Below are 17298 nucleotides of genomic sequence, written 5' to 3'. Positions count from 1 at the left end.
TTTGGGGGTGGCGCGGGCGGTTGCAGAGGTCCCACGCTAATCCCAAAGACATTTAAATGAAATGCCGGGGGACCGCACGAGGCTTCTGCAACCACTACTTACCGAGATTCAGCCGGCTTCAGGACGCGTGACCATGGCAACGCAGCGTCAGGGTCATGTGACATCACGGTTGCCACGGTAACGTCAAATGACAACGCGGGTCACGTGACATCATTTGACGCAGCGCGAGGTAAGGGGGGGCGCAAGAACGGAGAGCAGACAGGGGGGTTTAGCAAAAAAAAGTTTGCGCACCAAAAATCTATTTTTGCCACAGTGTCTGAACTCCAAATCGGGCCCTATCTGTCCTGTTTATTCTTTGCCATTTTCTGTATCTCTGAGTATAAATAGTTACATAGCAGATAAGGCTGAAAAAAGACATATGTCCATTGAGATCAACCTTTAAACCGTTCCTCCTGTCACTCTGAGTCCGCCTTGTAAGGCCCCGCTCACAGAGCACGCTACACGACGTGCGTGCGTGCGTTCGTCTCAGATGCCTGGCGGCCAATGGTAGTGTTCAGTATAGAAACGACCATTGGCTGCAAAGTGCGGCGTCGACGCTGCTGCAGTCGCGGGAGTCTTTTCAATCTGTGATTCCTGGCAGCAGCAGCAGCAGTCGGTTTCAGCAGCCAATCAATGTCCAGACATTTACATTGATTGGCTGCTGAAATTGAGACTTGGCAGTGAAACAAAGGGACAGGGGAACAGGGGAACGGGGAGGGATGTGGTGGAAGGAGGGAGAAAACATAAATAAAAAGTTATTGCAGAGCATTATGGTTTTAAAAGGGCTCCTTACAAGCTGCATTTCTGCTCGCCCTTTTCCCCCTACTTCTGACCAGCCTAGTGTTTGCTGAGGGTTGCTGACGCACCTCCCCCCCGGTCCCCACTGCACAACCCCCCCCCCCCCCCCACGGTCTGATGGTGAATTTTTTTCACGCCCCCGCTGTGACCCAACTCCTGCAGCTTGAGCAGAGATCGCTGGGCTGCAGGAGCGCGCAGCGGAGGCGCGCATGCAAAAGCACGGCCGTAGCAGGCAATGTGAGCTCGGGCCTAAGGCTGCGTCTCCGCTAGACATAGATATGTCAATCCCCGCTCACGCGGTGCACATGTTCTCGTGCACAGGCACACACGCTCACCGGCACTTATGTAAACAAAAAAATCTAAGTTTCCAGCACCCTCAATACCCTCCCTCCCCCCACGCGCGCACGCAGAAATGCCAGGACACCCGGCGCTCATGCTTGTAGCGCTCTCCAAGCATGAGCGCGCTCAGCGCCAGCGGGGACTCAGCCTAAACAGAAGAGGATGTTTATATATGAGACTATATTTAAGGAGAATAACAATCTCACAAAACGTAAAGTTTGTGGGAACAGCAGCAGCAATAAATACATTGCCACAACTCAACACACTTTCACTGGTACAAAGAAGGTTCGCCTCACAGGACTTGGAGGGAGGGAAACACGTACACGGAACTGATTAACCTCAGCTTGTATTGTGTACGGGCGGTAACAAGAAGGTGAGGGGGAGCGGATTGCAGGGGACACTGAAAGGAAAGAAGCCGGCCGGTTGGTGATGGCTCCGCTGCGGGTGCTGGAGCTGTACAGCGGCATCGGGGGTATGCACTGCGGGCTCACAGGTACCAGCGGCGCGCGACCCTGCTGCAAGCACGCGCTCAGTGTTCAACGAGGCACGCGCTCAGTGTTCAACGAGGCACGCGCGCACAGCTGTGGAGCAGCAGTAACATAGTCATAGGCCATTGATGATCTTACCGTATTAAAACTTAATTTCTAGTTCATTGTGAGCTGTGGGAGTCCTGGGTTCTTTATTTACCGGGAAGGGGGGGGGGGGATTTGTTTTCCCAGTGCCCACCTAACCAGCACATTGTTTCCAAGAGGTATCATGTCAGTTAAAACCAGGACTTGTAATTGGTCAAAGTGCAGTAAAATGGCACAGAGTTGTTGTGAAGCACAGTTACACACGCCTTGGTGCAACAGGGTTATTTTGCAGCTAAGCCCTTCACCCATTGATCATCTAGCAGGAGAGATGGGATTCCTTTGGGTGTTGTCTCAAGATTAGAACTGGTTTAGTTTCAAAGTGACCTGCAACACGTTGAATTACTATCAACCACTTTAAGCCAAAACTTGTTTATTTTTTTAGCTTTCCTGGACCCTCCGAGTTGATCAGTGGTCCCTCTAGTTCCCAATATATTTTTGATGAAAGAAAAAAAATCTACAACTATGGCTCGGGTTATGAATACAAAGTTGCAGACATCTGCTGCTTAACGTTGTAACTTTAGGCCTGTAATATAGAGGGAGCGTGCATCATGCGCATGCACGTGGCGCGCGTGTTTCGTTTATATGTTGTAAGCAGTGGCGTGCATGGCTAGGAGGCGTGGCTATAGATGTTACAGCAATAGCCGCGCTGTGATTGGCTTGGCAGCGTCACGTGGCACGGCAGCAGCGCAAAATATAAAAAATACATTTTTATGTATTTGCTGTGATCTGCCGCGCCACCACTCGACTATCAACGTCAGCCTCCCACAGCCAATTGTAATTGATGCGCACGGTAACGCGTGCACTATATTACACGCCATATGTTGGCTGGCGGGTGAGCCTGGGCCTTATTGTGTCTACTGGGCAAGTATTTGTTTGTGGTGAACAAAACTGCTCATTGCTTGGGAACCGGGCATCTCAAGGTCGAGGGACCAGGTATCAGCTCTAGGTGACCCCGTAGTACATGAACAAAACTTAGGCTGATTCCCCGCTGGCTCTGAGCGCGCTCATGCGTGGAGAGCACTCCAAGCATGAGCGCCGGGTGTCCTCTGATTTATGCAAGCAGGCGCGGTGGGAGTAAGGGGGGAGGGGGCGGCATTGCGGGCCAGCTGAGCGCGTGGGGAAGTCCAGATTTTTTGTTTTGGTAAGCGCGGGTGAGCGTGGGTGCCCGCGCACGAGCCACGTGAGCGGGAACTTACATATTTATAGCTCAGCGCTAGCGGGGACGCAGCCTAAGGCCTCGTCCAGGGTAGAAGCGAGTGCACTGGCGCTCGAGCACCGTGGCATCAGGTGCTCATGTAGATGGGGCAATTCCTGGCCAGCTAATTGCGTGCGTAGGGGGGCGTGCCCGTGACATCACGTGAGTGGTTCACCATCATTGGCTGAACCATGTTGTGACCAGGGCAAGTGTTCCTGTAAAGCAGGGCGGCGCAAACTTTTTTTCCTGCGCCGCCTTGCCGGCGGTCACCTCACCCCCGTGCCGCCCCTCACCCCCACTTTCCTGGGCTCTACCGTCACATGTCACATGACCTCTTGCCACGGCGACGTGTGTGGTGCCAAGGTAGGTAAAGGTTTACAGAGGCTCTGCAGCTCCCCCGACACTTAATTTAAGTTCCTTCAAGAAGCGTGCGGGGCCTCTGTAAATCGCGCGTGCCTCCCCGGGGGGAGGGCAGTCTCGCGCCCCACAGTTTGCGCACCGCTGCTGTAAAGTACCCCTAGTTTGGCATAGGTCTTGGTTGTCAGGGTATCAATGTGCATTCCGAATGTTAAGTGGGAGTCAAACCATAAGCCTAGGTATTTAAAACTAGTAACAGGAGTTAGGGTGGTGTTAGCGATGGTTCTGATCTGGAGCTCGGCCACTGGAAGCTTTAAAAATTTAGTCTCGGTACCAAATACCGTGTGCATATAGGATTGTGTCATCGGCATACATGTGTATTGAGGCTCCCTTACAAGGTGTAGGAAGATCATTGATGAACACTGAGAAGAGTAGGGGACCATGTCACTGCGCAGCGCCGTCGCGCCCACCTGCGACGGACTTCATGTCTTTGTCTTCGCGCTGCATGCTGTTGTGACTATAAGCTTGGCCTAAGGCTGATATTATACTCGCCGCACGTGCGCGACAGAGCACCTGGAGGACGACTGTCTATCGCGCGAATGTGAACTCTGCTTTTGGGCGATGGGGAGGAGTGGCTTTGACGTCATGTGAGCGGTTCGCCCTCATTGGCTGATCCGCTTCACGTAACACGGACGTCACATGGCCGTGATGTGGCCGTCGCAACACGGTTGGAGCGCACTATGTGCACCTTCATTGAGATTAAGGTATTTTTTCCGGCGCCGTGCACCATAATTTTTTTTCTTAAAGGTTTTTGAGCATTAGAAATGTCCAGTTTCATTATTGTCATTATTAATAATGAGACTTAATATTTTCCGCAGCAAATACAGATTAACATAATGACTACAAACACACAGCGTAGAAGGTCCCTTGTCATAGGATTATCTTTTTGACACCATTGTGGGTGACATCAGTAATTCCTCTAGATTGTAAACTCTCAGTAACAAGGCCTTACATTACTTTATGTATGTGTTTGCGCTTGTTTACCCTTATTTGGAATGTAATTCTGTTTATCTAATATACGTAACTCAGTACCCGCATTTATACTGCGCACTGAAATAATAAAAAAGAAGCAAAATATGGTGAAGTATGCTTGTATTCTTCAGAATGCGCAAAAGGCTACTTACAAAGTAGCAGATAAAACAGGCATGTAGGATATCAAGATCCTCTCCTCACTGCTGATCCGTATGGCGGCTAGAATACAAGCATACTTCACCATATTTTGCTTCTTTTTTATTATTTCAGATTCATCTCCATTGGTTTCGTCCATATGCTATTAATTCTTCTCTGATACTTTGCAACAGTTTTCACTTATCACTATTTGCGCCTGTGTTTTTTCTCTCCTGTGTGTGTCTGTGTGTACCTTAACCCTGGCTGTGCTCAAAGCTGTGACCATGCAGCAAGCTTAAGCCTATAGGGAACCATGTTAAAAAATGGTTTTTGAAGCAAAAAGTGGCACTGTGTGCTCATTTGCATGTCATTTCCCAGAATCCCTTGCTGCAGTGGAAGTGCTGTGTGCTTTGTGATAATGGGGAAAGGCGGGGTTGCAGACCTGCCTAAGACATGCAGATGAGCATACAGTTTTATTTACATTTATATATATATATAGATATATATATATATATATAGATATATATATATATAGATATATATATATATATATCTCAAAAATGAGTAGACAATACCGTTCTGATACCTCTACACACACGTGTGTGTGTGTGTGTGTGTGTGTGTGTGTGTGTGTGTGTGTGTGTGTGTGTGTGTGTGTGTGTGTGTGTAGAGGTATCAAAAAAATTCCCAGACCAGAAAGGTAATTTTAACACACACACACATACATACACAAACATACACACACACACACCTTGCCAATGAAATTGCAGCCTCAAGCGGCAGCAGCACGAAAATACTCTATTCAGAGTCTTTCCCCCGATCGTCTCACTCCACACTCACTGCCGTGCGCGGCTCTAGTATAGAACGGCTGGCTAACCACAGCCAATTGTAAGTGTTGCACGCACGGCGGAGCAAGCATGCCCTCTATATTACAGGCCATACAAATAAAGGCTAATAATTGAGCACTTCCCTGACTCCAGGCCCTCCTAATCCCCTATGTCATTTAAGTGTTCTGCCATAGACACTTGCATTTGATCCTCACTTTCCTTTGGCGAGTGACTGGAAGAAGGGGCATGTTGGTGGTAGCATGTAATGGAAAAATCCAAGGTGAAGTCAACAGCGAACTTGTATATCACTTATGTAACGGTATTTCTGAACCGGCCTGACCCACCCAATCTCACATTGGCCCCTGTGGTCTAACCGGTCCCCATTACAGTGTGGTAGTGTCTGGTGGTGCACCTGTTGGCAACAGGACTCCTGAGTCTCCCGCATGATGGTGTGTGGGGAGGACCCGTCCAGACAGGCAGCTGAGGTAGTGTGCTGAGTCTCACCTAGTTCCAGTGCAGCGCCTCCACCTCATCAGGGTCCCTGCGTCCGCATGGGGATGATCCTGTTGAGGAACTCCTCCGTGGTGCTCCTCTCTCTACATTCACTCCACACATGTACACGAGAGGGTTTGTGATTGAGAACATCTTTATTGCCTGAGTGGGCTAGCTGCCCCTCGCAGTAGATTTCTAGCCACTCATGTTCAGTCAGTGCCTCCCTTTAAAAGGTGTAGTTCTCCTTAAATAGGGATTCCCTATCCCCGCAGGGATCTCTGCCCTGTGCCAGGTCCCTGGACACAGTCTCCTCTTCAGTTACTATAACATAACCATCTGCTAGAACTTGCACTTAACCCATGACTGAATAGAACTCCCAAGACTACTAGAACTGGACTCAGATAGAACTCTGGCAGAACTAACTCTTAGACACAGTGCTGTGCCTTATGTACACTCTGGAAGCTGACACACCTCTGACATCACTAACCATGGAGTCAGAGCATGTGACCACTCCCATCCATACACAGGGCACCCCACCAGGGTGTGAGGGCAAACCTCCATAATTACTGCTGGCATGCCCACAACTTACCAGGCCTTACTGTCAGCAGGAGAGATGACTGTAGCCATTTTACATGACCGCTACACTTATATTTTCAGAATTGGGTAGGGACTTTTGCATAAAAAGTTGGGTCTTAATGCGAACTTGTAGACGTCAAACTATTATATTTAAATAATTCTCCAAAACCCTAAGTTGGTGATAATGAAAGCATCGCATATTAAACATACATGTGATAACTGTGGTAAACATTGAGGCCAACAATTTTAGCGATTTTTAAATGTAAATGAAGAAACCATAATAAAACAAATAGTAGATAGCATGTTGCATACTGGAATGCTTTCACTTTTTAGCTGTATGTGTTTAGTGTGACCAGCTGAGATATGGCGATCCATAAGAGAACTGACCTAGAGTATGAGACTGGCTTCCGCAAGCGAGCTGCCCTCTTTATCAGTGAGACCTAACAAATATGTGGGAAGGAATATTATCAAGGTTATGCACAAGTGTAAACAATAGCGTCATATAAACAGGAAATTCCCCACTTAAAATACATACTAGCTATTTGATGCCACAATTGTTATTTTTATGTAGCCTTGTGCAGAATTCAAACCATGAATGTGTGTTAAGAGCGTAGCTTTGTCAGTCTCACTTCTTTCCTGTCATCCGTGGGTTCATACACTTGAAATGTTCAAGTGTCACAGATGTTGTACAGTGCTTGTCAGTAGTTTTAGAGGTCTGTTTTGGTAGACCTCTCTTCCGACTAATTGTAAATGGACAACAGTACTTAAATGTGTTTCTAAGCAGTCAAGGGGAGTTTCTGGGAGTATAGTCAATTAAAATGCCTTTCTTTGATGTAAAACAATCCTGTCATTATTTATTTATTTATTTATTTATAAAATGTTTTACAAGAAAGTATTACATTGAGAGTTACGTCTCGTTTTCAAGTATGTCCCGGGCATAGAGTTCTGATGACAAATACATGGTTACATTAAGTGAGCAGGGTTATACATTATATACAAGACAATGCATGCACTATAAGAGGTAATAAATATGTTATACGCGTATGTAACAGTTACAGACCAGATTAAAATGCGAGACAGCTTTAGTTTTAAAAGAACTTAGACTGGTGGCGGCTGGACTGCACATTGCTCACAGGTATTTGTCTCATTGCCTAGTGTGCACATATTGCACTTAGAACACTTTACTCGCTTCTTATAATGTAGAACACACACATACACACTATCCATTTCCCTCAGGATATGCTTGCATACGACAAACCTTCCCCCATTGGTACTTTTGGTATACACGGCCAGTGTGGACACAGAGCACATTTTCCGTGTTAGTTTGACTGCTTGTCATTCAGGATTAGGCCTACTGCAGAGAGTAACATTACATATGGAAAACACATTACTTGCCATCTGGTTTTACCATATGAAATCGAGTGATGCTCAACCTCGTTTGAGCCAAGAGCTGCGTGCTCACATCATGAATATTTCCTTGCATCTTATCAACCAGTATGCATGTTATGGCTTTCGTACCAGCAGGGCCGCCAACAGCGGGGGAGAAAGGGCACTGGCGTCCCGGGCCCCGTGGGTCAGGGGGGCCCGGCCGTCCAGGCCCCCTGCGCGGCCGGGCGGCAGTTAATTAAATATTTTTTTTTTTAAAGTTTTAAAAAAATGGCGGTGATTCCTCCTGCGGCCCGCATCTCCCCCACCCGCTCCCAACGTGAGACGGAGGGGGAAGGACCAGCTCCTCCTGCGGCCCGCATCTCCCCCACCCGCTCCCAATGTGGGACGGAGGGGGAAGGACCAGCTCCTCCTGCGGCCCGCATCTCCCCCACCCGCTCCCAACGTGGAGGGGAAGGACCAGCTCCTCCTGCGGCCCGCATCTCCCCCACCCGCTCCCAACGTGAGACGGAGGGGGAAGGACCAGCTCCTCCTGCGGCCCGCATCTCCCCCACCCGCTCCCAATGTGGGACAGAGGGGGAAGGACCAGCTCCTCCTGCGGCCCGCATCTCCCCCACCCGCTCCCAACGTGGAGGGGAAGGACCAGCTCCTCCTGCGGCCCGCATCTCCCCCACCCGCTCCCAACGTGAGACGGAGGGGGAAGGACCAGCTCCTCCTGCGGCCCGCATCTCCCCCACCCGCTCCCAACGTGGAGGGGAAGGACCAGCTCCTCCTGCGGCCCGCATCTCCCCCACCCGCTCCCAACGTGGAACGGAGGGGGAAGGACCAGCTCCTCCTGCGGCCTGCAACTCTCCCACCCACTCCCAACGTGGGACGGAGGAGGAAGGACCAGCTCCTCCTGCGGCTCGCATCTCCCCCACCCGCTCCCAACGTGGGACGGAGGGGGAAGGACAAGCTCCTCCTGCGGCCCGCATCTCCCCCACCCACTCCCAACGGGGGACGGAGGAGGAAGAACCAGCTCCTCCTGCGGCCCGCATCTCTCCCACCCACTCCCAACGTGGGACGGAGGAGGAAGGACCAGCTCCTCCTGCGGCCCGCATCTCCCCCACCCGCTCCCAACGTGGGACGGAGGGGAAGGACCAGCTCCTCCTGCGGCCCGCATCTCCCCCACCCGCTCCCAACGTGGAGGGGAAGGACCAGCTCCTCCTGCTGCCCGCATCTCCCCCACCCGCTCCCAACGTGGGACGGAGGGGGAAGGACCAGTTCCTCCTGCGGCCCGCATCTCTCCCACCCGCTCCCAACGTGGGACGGAGGGGGAAGGACCAGCTCCTCCTGCGGCCCGCATCTCCCCCACCCGCTCCAAACGTGGGACGGAGGGGGAAGGACCAGCTCCTCCTGCGGCCTGCATCTCCCCCACCCGCTCCCAACGTGGGACGGAGGGGGAAGGACCAGCTCCTCCTGCGGCCCGCATCTCCCCCACCCACTCCCAACGTGGGACGGAGGGGGAAGGACCAGCTCCTCCTGCGGCCCGCATCTCCCCCACCCGCTCCCAACGTGGGACGGAGGGGGAAGGACCAGCTCCTCGTGCGGCCCGCATCTCTCCCACCCGCTCCCAACGTGGGACGGAGGGGGAAAGACAAGCTCCTCCTGCGGCCCGCATCTCCCCCACCCGCTCCCAACGTGGGACGGAGGGGGAAGGACCAGCTCCTCCTGCAGCCCGCATCTCCCCCACCCGCTCCCAACGTGGGACCGAGGGGGAAGGACCAACTCCTCCTGCGGCCCGCATCTCTCCCCCCCCCCCCCGCTCCCAACGTGGGACGGAGGGGGAAGGACCAGCTCCTCCTGCGTCCCGCATCTTCCCCACCCGCTCCCAACGTGGGACGGAGGGGGAAGGACCAGCTCCTCCTGCGGCCCGCATCTCCCCCCCCCCCTGCTCCCAACATGGGACGGAGGGGGAAGGACCAGCTCCTCCTGCGGGCCTGCTTCCCCCCGTAGCCAGCTTCCCGCGCTCCCTCCGAGCACACCTCTTGCGCTCCCAAGCCCACCTCCCGTCCCTGGCAGCTGCCGCGGGGATATCGGGGGCAGGAGAGGAAAGCGTCCGGCAGCAAGCTGCACCCACCCGGTCAAGATAGTCACTGTCACCCACCCAGTCGCTGTTACCCACCCAGTCGCTGTTACCCACCCAGTCGCTGTCACCCACCCAGTCGCTGTCACCCACCCAGTCGCTGTCACCCACCCAGTCACTGTCACCCACCCAGTCACTGTCACCCTGTCACCCAGTCAGTGTCACCCAGTCACTGTCACCAAGTCACTGTCACCCACCCAGTCACTGTCACCAAGTCACTGTCTCCCACCCACCCACCGTCATTCACCCACCCACCCACCCACTGTCATTCACCCACTCACCCACCCACTGTCATTCAAACTGTCATTCACCCTACCGTCATTCATACTGTCATTCACCCACCCATCCACCGTCATTCTTTCACCCACCCATTGTCATTCACCCACCCACCCACTGCCATTCACCCACCCACCCACCATCATTCTAACCATCATTCACCCAACCGTCTTTCACCCACCCGCCATCATTCACCCACCCACTGTCATTCACCCACCCACCCACTGTCATTCACCCACCCACCCACTGTCATTCACCCACCATCATTCATCCAACTGTCATTCACCCAACTGTCATTCTACTGTCATCCACCCACCCAGTCACTCACCCACCCACCCAGGCACGCAGTCACATGTCTTTTGTTGAAAATATAAAAATAAACAGGTTGCATTGTAATGTTTTTTTCTGGATCACAATAAGAAAACAGTTAAGTAAAAGTTGCGCGCTAAAAGATATTTTTTCTCGGTAGGTGCGCTATGGGTTCGGGGGGGCCCTGCTCCTTTAATTTGTCCCGGGCCCCATGATTTCTGTTGGCGCCCCTGCGTACCAGCAGTGTGTGCGTGTGCATGTACAATCAGGAACATCTTATCCATCAATCACCTAACCATAGGGTACATTTCGGCACAAAAATAAATCTATATCCTGATAAAACTGTCACAATCTAAACTACAAAAAAAACATGGAGATGTTGTTTAATCATTTCAAAGAGGGGATGGAATGATGTGATTCGATAATAAAAGATCGTGCAAATAATGTTATTTGCTGTAAGTGGGCAGAGGCACTGTTTTACTGATCTTTCTGCCATGGAGAGTGTGTAGAGAGAAACTTTAACCCTTATACACACCAGAGAAAGTGTGAGAGTGCAGAGCATGTCGGCAGGATGCCCTGCGTGGAGATTGTCCCCTTGTTAAAATAACTGTGTACTGCATCGTATACAAAATTCTAAATAACTGGCATGTAGAGGGAGGAATCCTTCCATCTACAGCAACATGACAAAATGCATACTTTTGTGTTTATTTTCTTTTACTGCAATAATAGGGTGATCGCTAAAAACATATGCAACGGAGGGCTTGGAGGAACACAATTACATTTTTACATTAAAATGATCATGCACTTGTAGAAACAATGTTAATGTTAATATAATTGTAAAGGAATTCATGTATATTCCCTGAAAGGCTACACAACATTGTGCATTGGCATTGTGCACAGTATTTCCTTGCCCCACACATGGGAAGGTTTCGAAGCACAGCACAAACAATTGATGTGCGCTTTTCATTAGGCCTTGGCCAGGGTGGCGCTGAGCGGGCGGGCCGCTATGAAACACATTGTGGCAATGATTGTGGCCAGTGTGAGCAACCGCCTGCGCATGCTCGGCGCTTAGATGTTTGCAGAGCAAGCAAATTTGATTTTGCCGATCGCAAACGCATCACGTGAGCGGTTCGCCCAATGAGCCACCTGGAGGCCCACGGTGCCTAGCAGGGACCACCCGAGGGCCCCCAGACACCCGTGGGTACCCCAGGGGTCACTGTGGGGCTGCGGACACCCGTCGGGACCACCCGGGGACCCCCGCTGGCCTGTGGTATTAATCATGTGTGTACAAAAATTAAAATATGGTTTTATGTGGGGGTACTGGGGGTGGGTTGTGTTTTGGTGGTTATTACATATTTTTATTTAAATTTTATTACTAGTGTATTGTAGCAGTTGGTCTCCGGAGCAGAACCTTGTTGATTTGAGGTCTGTCGACCCCCCCCCCCCCCCTTGCTTCCCGAGATACCGGCACCCCATAACGGGGCCTGTATCTCCTATGCATGTAAATGACTCGTGTCACATGATCGGGCATTTCAATGCATAGGAGATACAGGCCCCGTTATGGGGTACCGGTATCTCGGGAAGTTGGGGGTCCCCGGACCTGAAATCAATGCGGTTCAGCTCTGGAGACCCCCTGCTACATTACTGTAAAGTTTAAAATTAAATAAAAACCCTGCGATCGCCTGTGAGAGGCGCGCAGTTAGAGTGACTGATTCAGCCTATCTCATACTGCGCGTCTCTTACAGACAGGCAGACCCCGGTAGGACTCACTACTGTGTTAATCCGAGGGGCCATTATGTCTGCCCCGGCAAAACTAGTGAATACACGCGGCACAACGCAAAATTTTAATATACTGACAAATATGTTACTGTGTGTTAAATCAGGTTAACCCTATTGTATAACTAAAAATAGCTGGGGAAAACTCAGTCCAAAGCAGAGTCTGCGCTCAATGTACAATTTGCAAAAAGTAGTGCAGAGTAAATGAAAACTTCAGCATTAGGCGATACCTTTTTTTAATTTACTTTATTACAAAGTAAGTACACATCATATAAGTACAAATAAATCACCACGTTATAATAATATCAATAATGCAATATAAAAATACAAGTCCTATTCCCTGACTTATTTTTATTTGTGAGTTGGGCTCCATTTTTGGGGGGCCTTGTCATGGGATTTTGCAACTGCGGTTACATTACTTATTTTGAGTGCATTACTACCCTTTTCTGAGTAACAGGATTGTATAGTCTGCAAGCAAACAGACATGAGAATATAATATTATTTGTAACTACTGTATAAAACTTTGGTTTGTACAGTGATTTACACCCCAGAGCATAGCTACAGCATAATTACATAAACTTTATTGCTTTGTTACGTCTCCACTGATATTTTTCAGAAACATTTATTTCCTTACTTACTAGCTGATATACCCGGCGTTGCCCGGGATGTAATGATTCCGCTCCCCTCTCTCCTCTCCCCCCTTTCTATCTCTCTCCCCTCCCCCCTCCTCTCTCCCCTCCCCCCTCTCTGTTTATCCTCGTTCACCTTTACAGTTCCCACCCCCCCCCTTTAGAGCTTCATGCAGGGTGTGTGCGGCAGTGTGCGGCAGTGTGTGTGTGTGTGTGTGTGCGTGCGTCAGTCAGTGTGTGTGAGCGTCAGTCAGTGTGTGTGTGCGTCAGGCAGTGTGTGCGTGCGGCAGTCAGTGTGTGCGTGTGTGCGTGTGTGCGCGGCAGTGTGTGTGTGCGTGCGTCAGTGTGTGCGTGCGTCAGTGTGTGTTTGCGTGCGTCAGTGTGTGTTTGCGTGCGTCAGTGTGTGTTTGCGTGCGTCAGTGTGTGTTTGCGTGCGTCAGTGTGTGTTTGCGTGCGTCAGTGTGTGTTTGCGTGCGTCAGTGTGTGTGTTTGCGTGCGTCAGTGTGTGTTTGCGTGCGTCAGTGTGTGTGTGTGCCTGTGTGTGTGTGTGTGTGTGTGTGTGCGTCAGTGTGTGTGTGTGTGCGTCAGTGTGTGTGCGTCAGTCAGTGTATGTGTTTGTGTGTGTGCACGTCAGTCAGTGTTTGTGTGTGTGTGTCAGGCAGTCGGTGTGTGTGTGAGGCAGTCAGTGTGTGTGTTTGTGTGTCAGGCAGTTCGTATGTGTGTGTGTGGCAGTCAGTCTGGTGTTGCCCCCCCTCACACCCCCACCACCCACCCCTCAGTGGTGCAAAGAAAGGGGGAGACGGGGAGGCTGCTTTTGCTGTGACCAGGGGGGGTGGGGGCGGGAGAGAGAGGTGGGGCCGTTGGCGCAGAGGAGCGGTTCCTGCCTTGTCTTTGACTGGGAGGGGGGGGAGAGAGGTGTGGCGTTGGCGCCGAGGAGCGGCGGCTGCTTGTGCTGGGCCGGGGGGAATGGGGAGGTGAGGCAGTGAGTCCGGCGGTGCCGAGGAGCGGCGGCTGCTTGTGCCGTGCCTTCAAGGGGGAGAGAAAGAGAGGTGAGGCCGTTGGCGCCAGGCAGTGAGTCCGGCGCCGCCGAGGAGCGGCGGCTGCTTGTGCTGTGCCGGGGGGTGGGCGGGGAAAGAGGTCAGGCGTGAGGCGGTGAGCTTGCCGGCACCGAGGAGTGGTGGCTGCGGCGGCTGTTTGTGCTGGGACCGGGGGGTGGGTGTGGGGGGAGAGGTCAGGCGGTGAGGCCGGCGACGCCGAGAAGCGGTGGCTGCGGCAGCGGCTGCTTTTGGTCGGAGGGGGGGGGGGGTGTTGGTGTGGGGGGAGAGGTGAGGCAGTGAGGCCGGGGTCGGCGAGGAGTGTGGGTAGCGCTGAGTAGTAAAGTTGTTCTCCTAGCAAGTCAGCTTCCAAGTGAGATGGTCCTTCCAAGGGAGGTTCCAATTCAAAGTGAGGGCAAGAAGTGCACGCAATGTGAGGGGGGAGGGGGCGTCCGTGGGCCAATCACACAGGGGGAAGAAATACACACACAAACATTATTTCAGTCATATATATAGATTCGATTTACAATTCTTTAACTCCAGGGCTCCAGATACTAGAGTAGATTTCTTTTAACGCACTGATTAGGGTTGCCAGGTATCCAGTATTGAACCGGACTGTCCTGTATTTGGACATTCTGTCCATTAAAAAAATTAGAGGTAATACTAGACATGTATGTGTCCGGTATTATCTCTCTGGACATAGTGATCTCATTGGTTTGGGGCTGGGGGGGCGGGGAGGGGGCTTCAGGATTTCCCTGAGCAGGGCTGTGGCTAGGGGTCTGGGCAGCTTCCTCCATCCTAATTGGCTGCTGCTGGGTAATGAGGCCAATCAGGAGGAGGTGTCAGGAGCCTGGCAACCCTAATTGTTTCAAGTCAACAGCACAAGTCCTTTCTATTTGAAGGTGTTCTCCGTAACACTTTTATTAGAAAGAAAACACATTTTATTAATGCCTCGTTTGAAAAGAGTTTTCCCCTGCTGTCTACATTAACTCTATTTTTTTGTTTCTACATTCAAGAGACACTATACACATTAAACCACTACGTAGCAAATCATTTTCTATTATTAAATAGCCATTTTTGTCTGTATTCAGAAATGTAAACCTTCCAGTATTACAGTAAGAAAGCGTATGCAGTTGTAATATAGTCATACAAATGAAAACAATTTGGCCTTCAACCAGATTTAAATTTTTTATTTTTTATTAATATATACTTCACATAGTTTTCATCAAACATTTCATTTTCCGACCATCATGTTGCTGGGTTAATGCAAGTAACTTTAACAATAATCTTCTACACAAACAACCTTATCAATGCTCATGGAGCCTGCACAATTTCACATTTATTTAGAACCTCATTATCTGTATGGCATGAATACCCATTGGGGCCTATGCAGAGAGCAGCGCTATTTCAAAACTCGCCATTTTTTGGAGAAATTCGCGCAGAAAACAGCAGAAAATGGCGAGTTACGAAAAACGCGCCAATTTTTTTTTTCTATTTCTAAAGCTCGCCTCGCGGCTGGCGAGAACCTCCATCTCGCCAGTTTTAAAAATATCCTAATGCAGAGAGGCGCGAACGGCATCTAGCGGCTGTTCGCGCCAATAAAATGGCGCGATTGTCTCCTTTTTGCCTCGCCAGGAAAAGTTGGCATGAAGCTGCCGCTCGCGGCCATAGGAAAGGAAAATAAAGGCGCAAATTTTTTTTAACACATTTCTGCAGCGCGCATCTCGCCAATTTAAACTCGCCACACGCATTCATGTTAAACATAGCAGAATTCGCACATTTCTGCATATGGAGAATAAAACTCTCCAAAAAAGCTACTTTTTATTAAACTCGCCAATTTTAAAATTCGCTGCTCTCTGCATAGGCCCCATTGTGTTTTAGGTAATTGATGAGGGCTTGTAGTGTTTACCTCCCCTTTCCCCCATCCCCTGACAAAAACCCCAACCCCTTTGTGTGTTGTCGTGAAGTATTCTGATTGTAGGAGTGCAGGCAAGAAGATTAAGGGTTATGAGTCATGCTGCTTGGCATGTGGTCCGTTATTACAGATAATAAATGGAGTTATTCAGCCTCCCTCTGCAGGATCCTTGGGCTTCAATGCAAAGGCAACTAGACCTTAACCGAATGAAGAACACATTATTTCTAGTTATCATTAATTATTGAAATGAAGCATCAGAGTGCAGAGATGGCAAATTATTGAGAAGTTAACAGAATTAAGAACTGATATCCTGCCACAGTATTTGTAAATGAAAACGCCAGAAAGGCTAATGTGTGGTTAACTGCAGAAGTATCCGAATGGATTGCAGCCTTCGTGGTGACAAATCACGTCTACACGTTCATCCCACCATACAATCATTTCATTTTCTGTTGTGTATTCTGTCCTTTGCAATTCTAAGCAATAATCCCCCCAAAATTTTTGGTTACCTAAGTCTCTGAGTGTGAGTCACTTGCCCTTCAATTAACAATTTCACTGTAACATGGAGAAGTTTATCACACTTTGCAAAATTTCCAGGGGGGGTCAACTTCCCAAACATCAAAGACGTCAACATAACATGCTTGGGCAAATACATCATGCATTGGGCCTATGATGTTAATAAGTACACAGACCCTAGAACTCACCAGACCCATTTTCTTGATGTATTAGATGCATAAATCACCCCGTACAGTACTATATTATCTTAGAAATAACAAGCTTAATAATTATAATAATAATAATTTATTATTAATAATTGTATAACCACTTTGGAAGCTCCTGCAGTGATTGTCAGCTACACCACCCATGATGTCTGTGCACACTGAGGTGCAGTTCGGGACCTTATTAAGCATGTGTTCCCTCCCCGAGCCCAGGACACTATACTGCCAAACAGTTAAAACAGGTTTTTGTTAGCAATAGTCTGATGGGGAATAAGGTTTATTAATTAGGGATTCACGGAACAAATATTTTCTAAAGGAGTAAACAATGTAAAAAAGGTTGGGAACCACCGCACTAAAAGATGGGCATGATATAGTAAATATCTTCCCACTACGATATAACAAGAAACCCTAAGGCTGTGCATGTGGTTTCTGCACGTGCAATTTAGAAACGAGAGGACTAGAAACCTGTATACAGTAGGTAATATATGCTTTCAATGGCACATTTGTTTAAATTTAATCTAGAGACCGTTTATGGCCCAGTCCTCCTGGTAACCAACTCTGACAAAACAATGTCGATAATTCGAAGGGATGCTTGATTATCTGTCATCGGGGAGAAACACTATTCGTGCATTGTTTTAACTTGGACAGCTTTTAAAATTTTCAAACAAATATTTCTGTAACGGCTGGACCCCCCTTGTCTGACCCACCCA

At 49.8% G+C, this 17298-nt stretch overlaps 1 protein-coding gene across 2 annotated transcripts in view; it reads left to right on the top strand.

The window, feature by feature from the left end:
- The first annotated feature begins 1514 nt into the window (after positions 1 to 1514).
- Positions 1515 to 17298, top strand: part of TRDMT1 (tRNA aspartic acid methyltransferase 1) — a 66930-nt gene continuing 51146 nt past the window's right edge. Inside the window, exon 1 of one of the 2 annotated variants that reach the window (XM_075587496.1) lies at positions 1515 to 1669. In XM_075587496.1, coding sequence (XP_075443611.1) covers positions 1606 to 1669 — 64 coding nt within the window. In that variant the 5' untranslated portion in view covers positions 1515 to 1605. The remainder of the gene's footprint in view (positions 1670 to 17298) is intronic. The other variant, XM_075587497.1, reaches the window with a different exon arrangement.

This window comes from Ascaphus truei, chromosome 2 (genome assembly GCF_040206685.1).
Source record: "Ascaphus truei isolate aAscTru1 chromosome 2, aAscTru1.hap1, whole genome shotgun sequence".
In the NCBI taxonomy this organism is placed as follows: Eukaryota; Metazoa; Chordata; class Amphibia; order Anura; family Ascaphidae; genus Ascaphus; species Ascaphus truei.
Note: the sequence above shows the minus strand (reverse complement) of the source record. Positions and strands in the feature narration are given on the sequence as shown.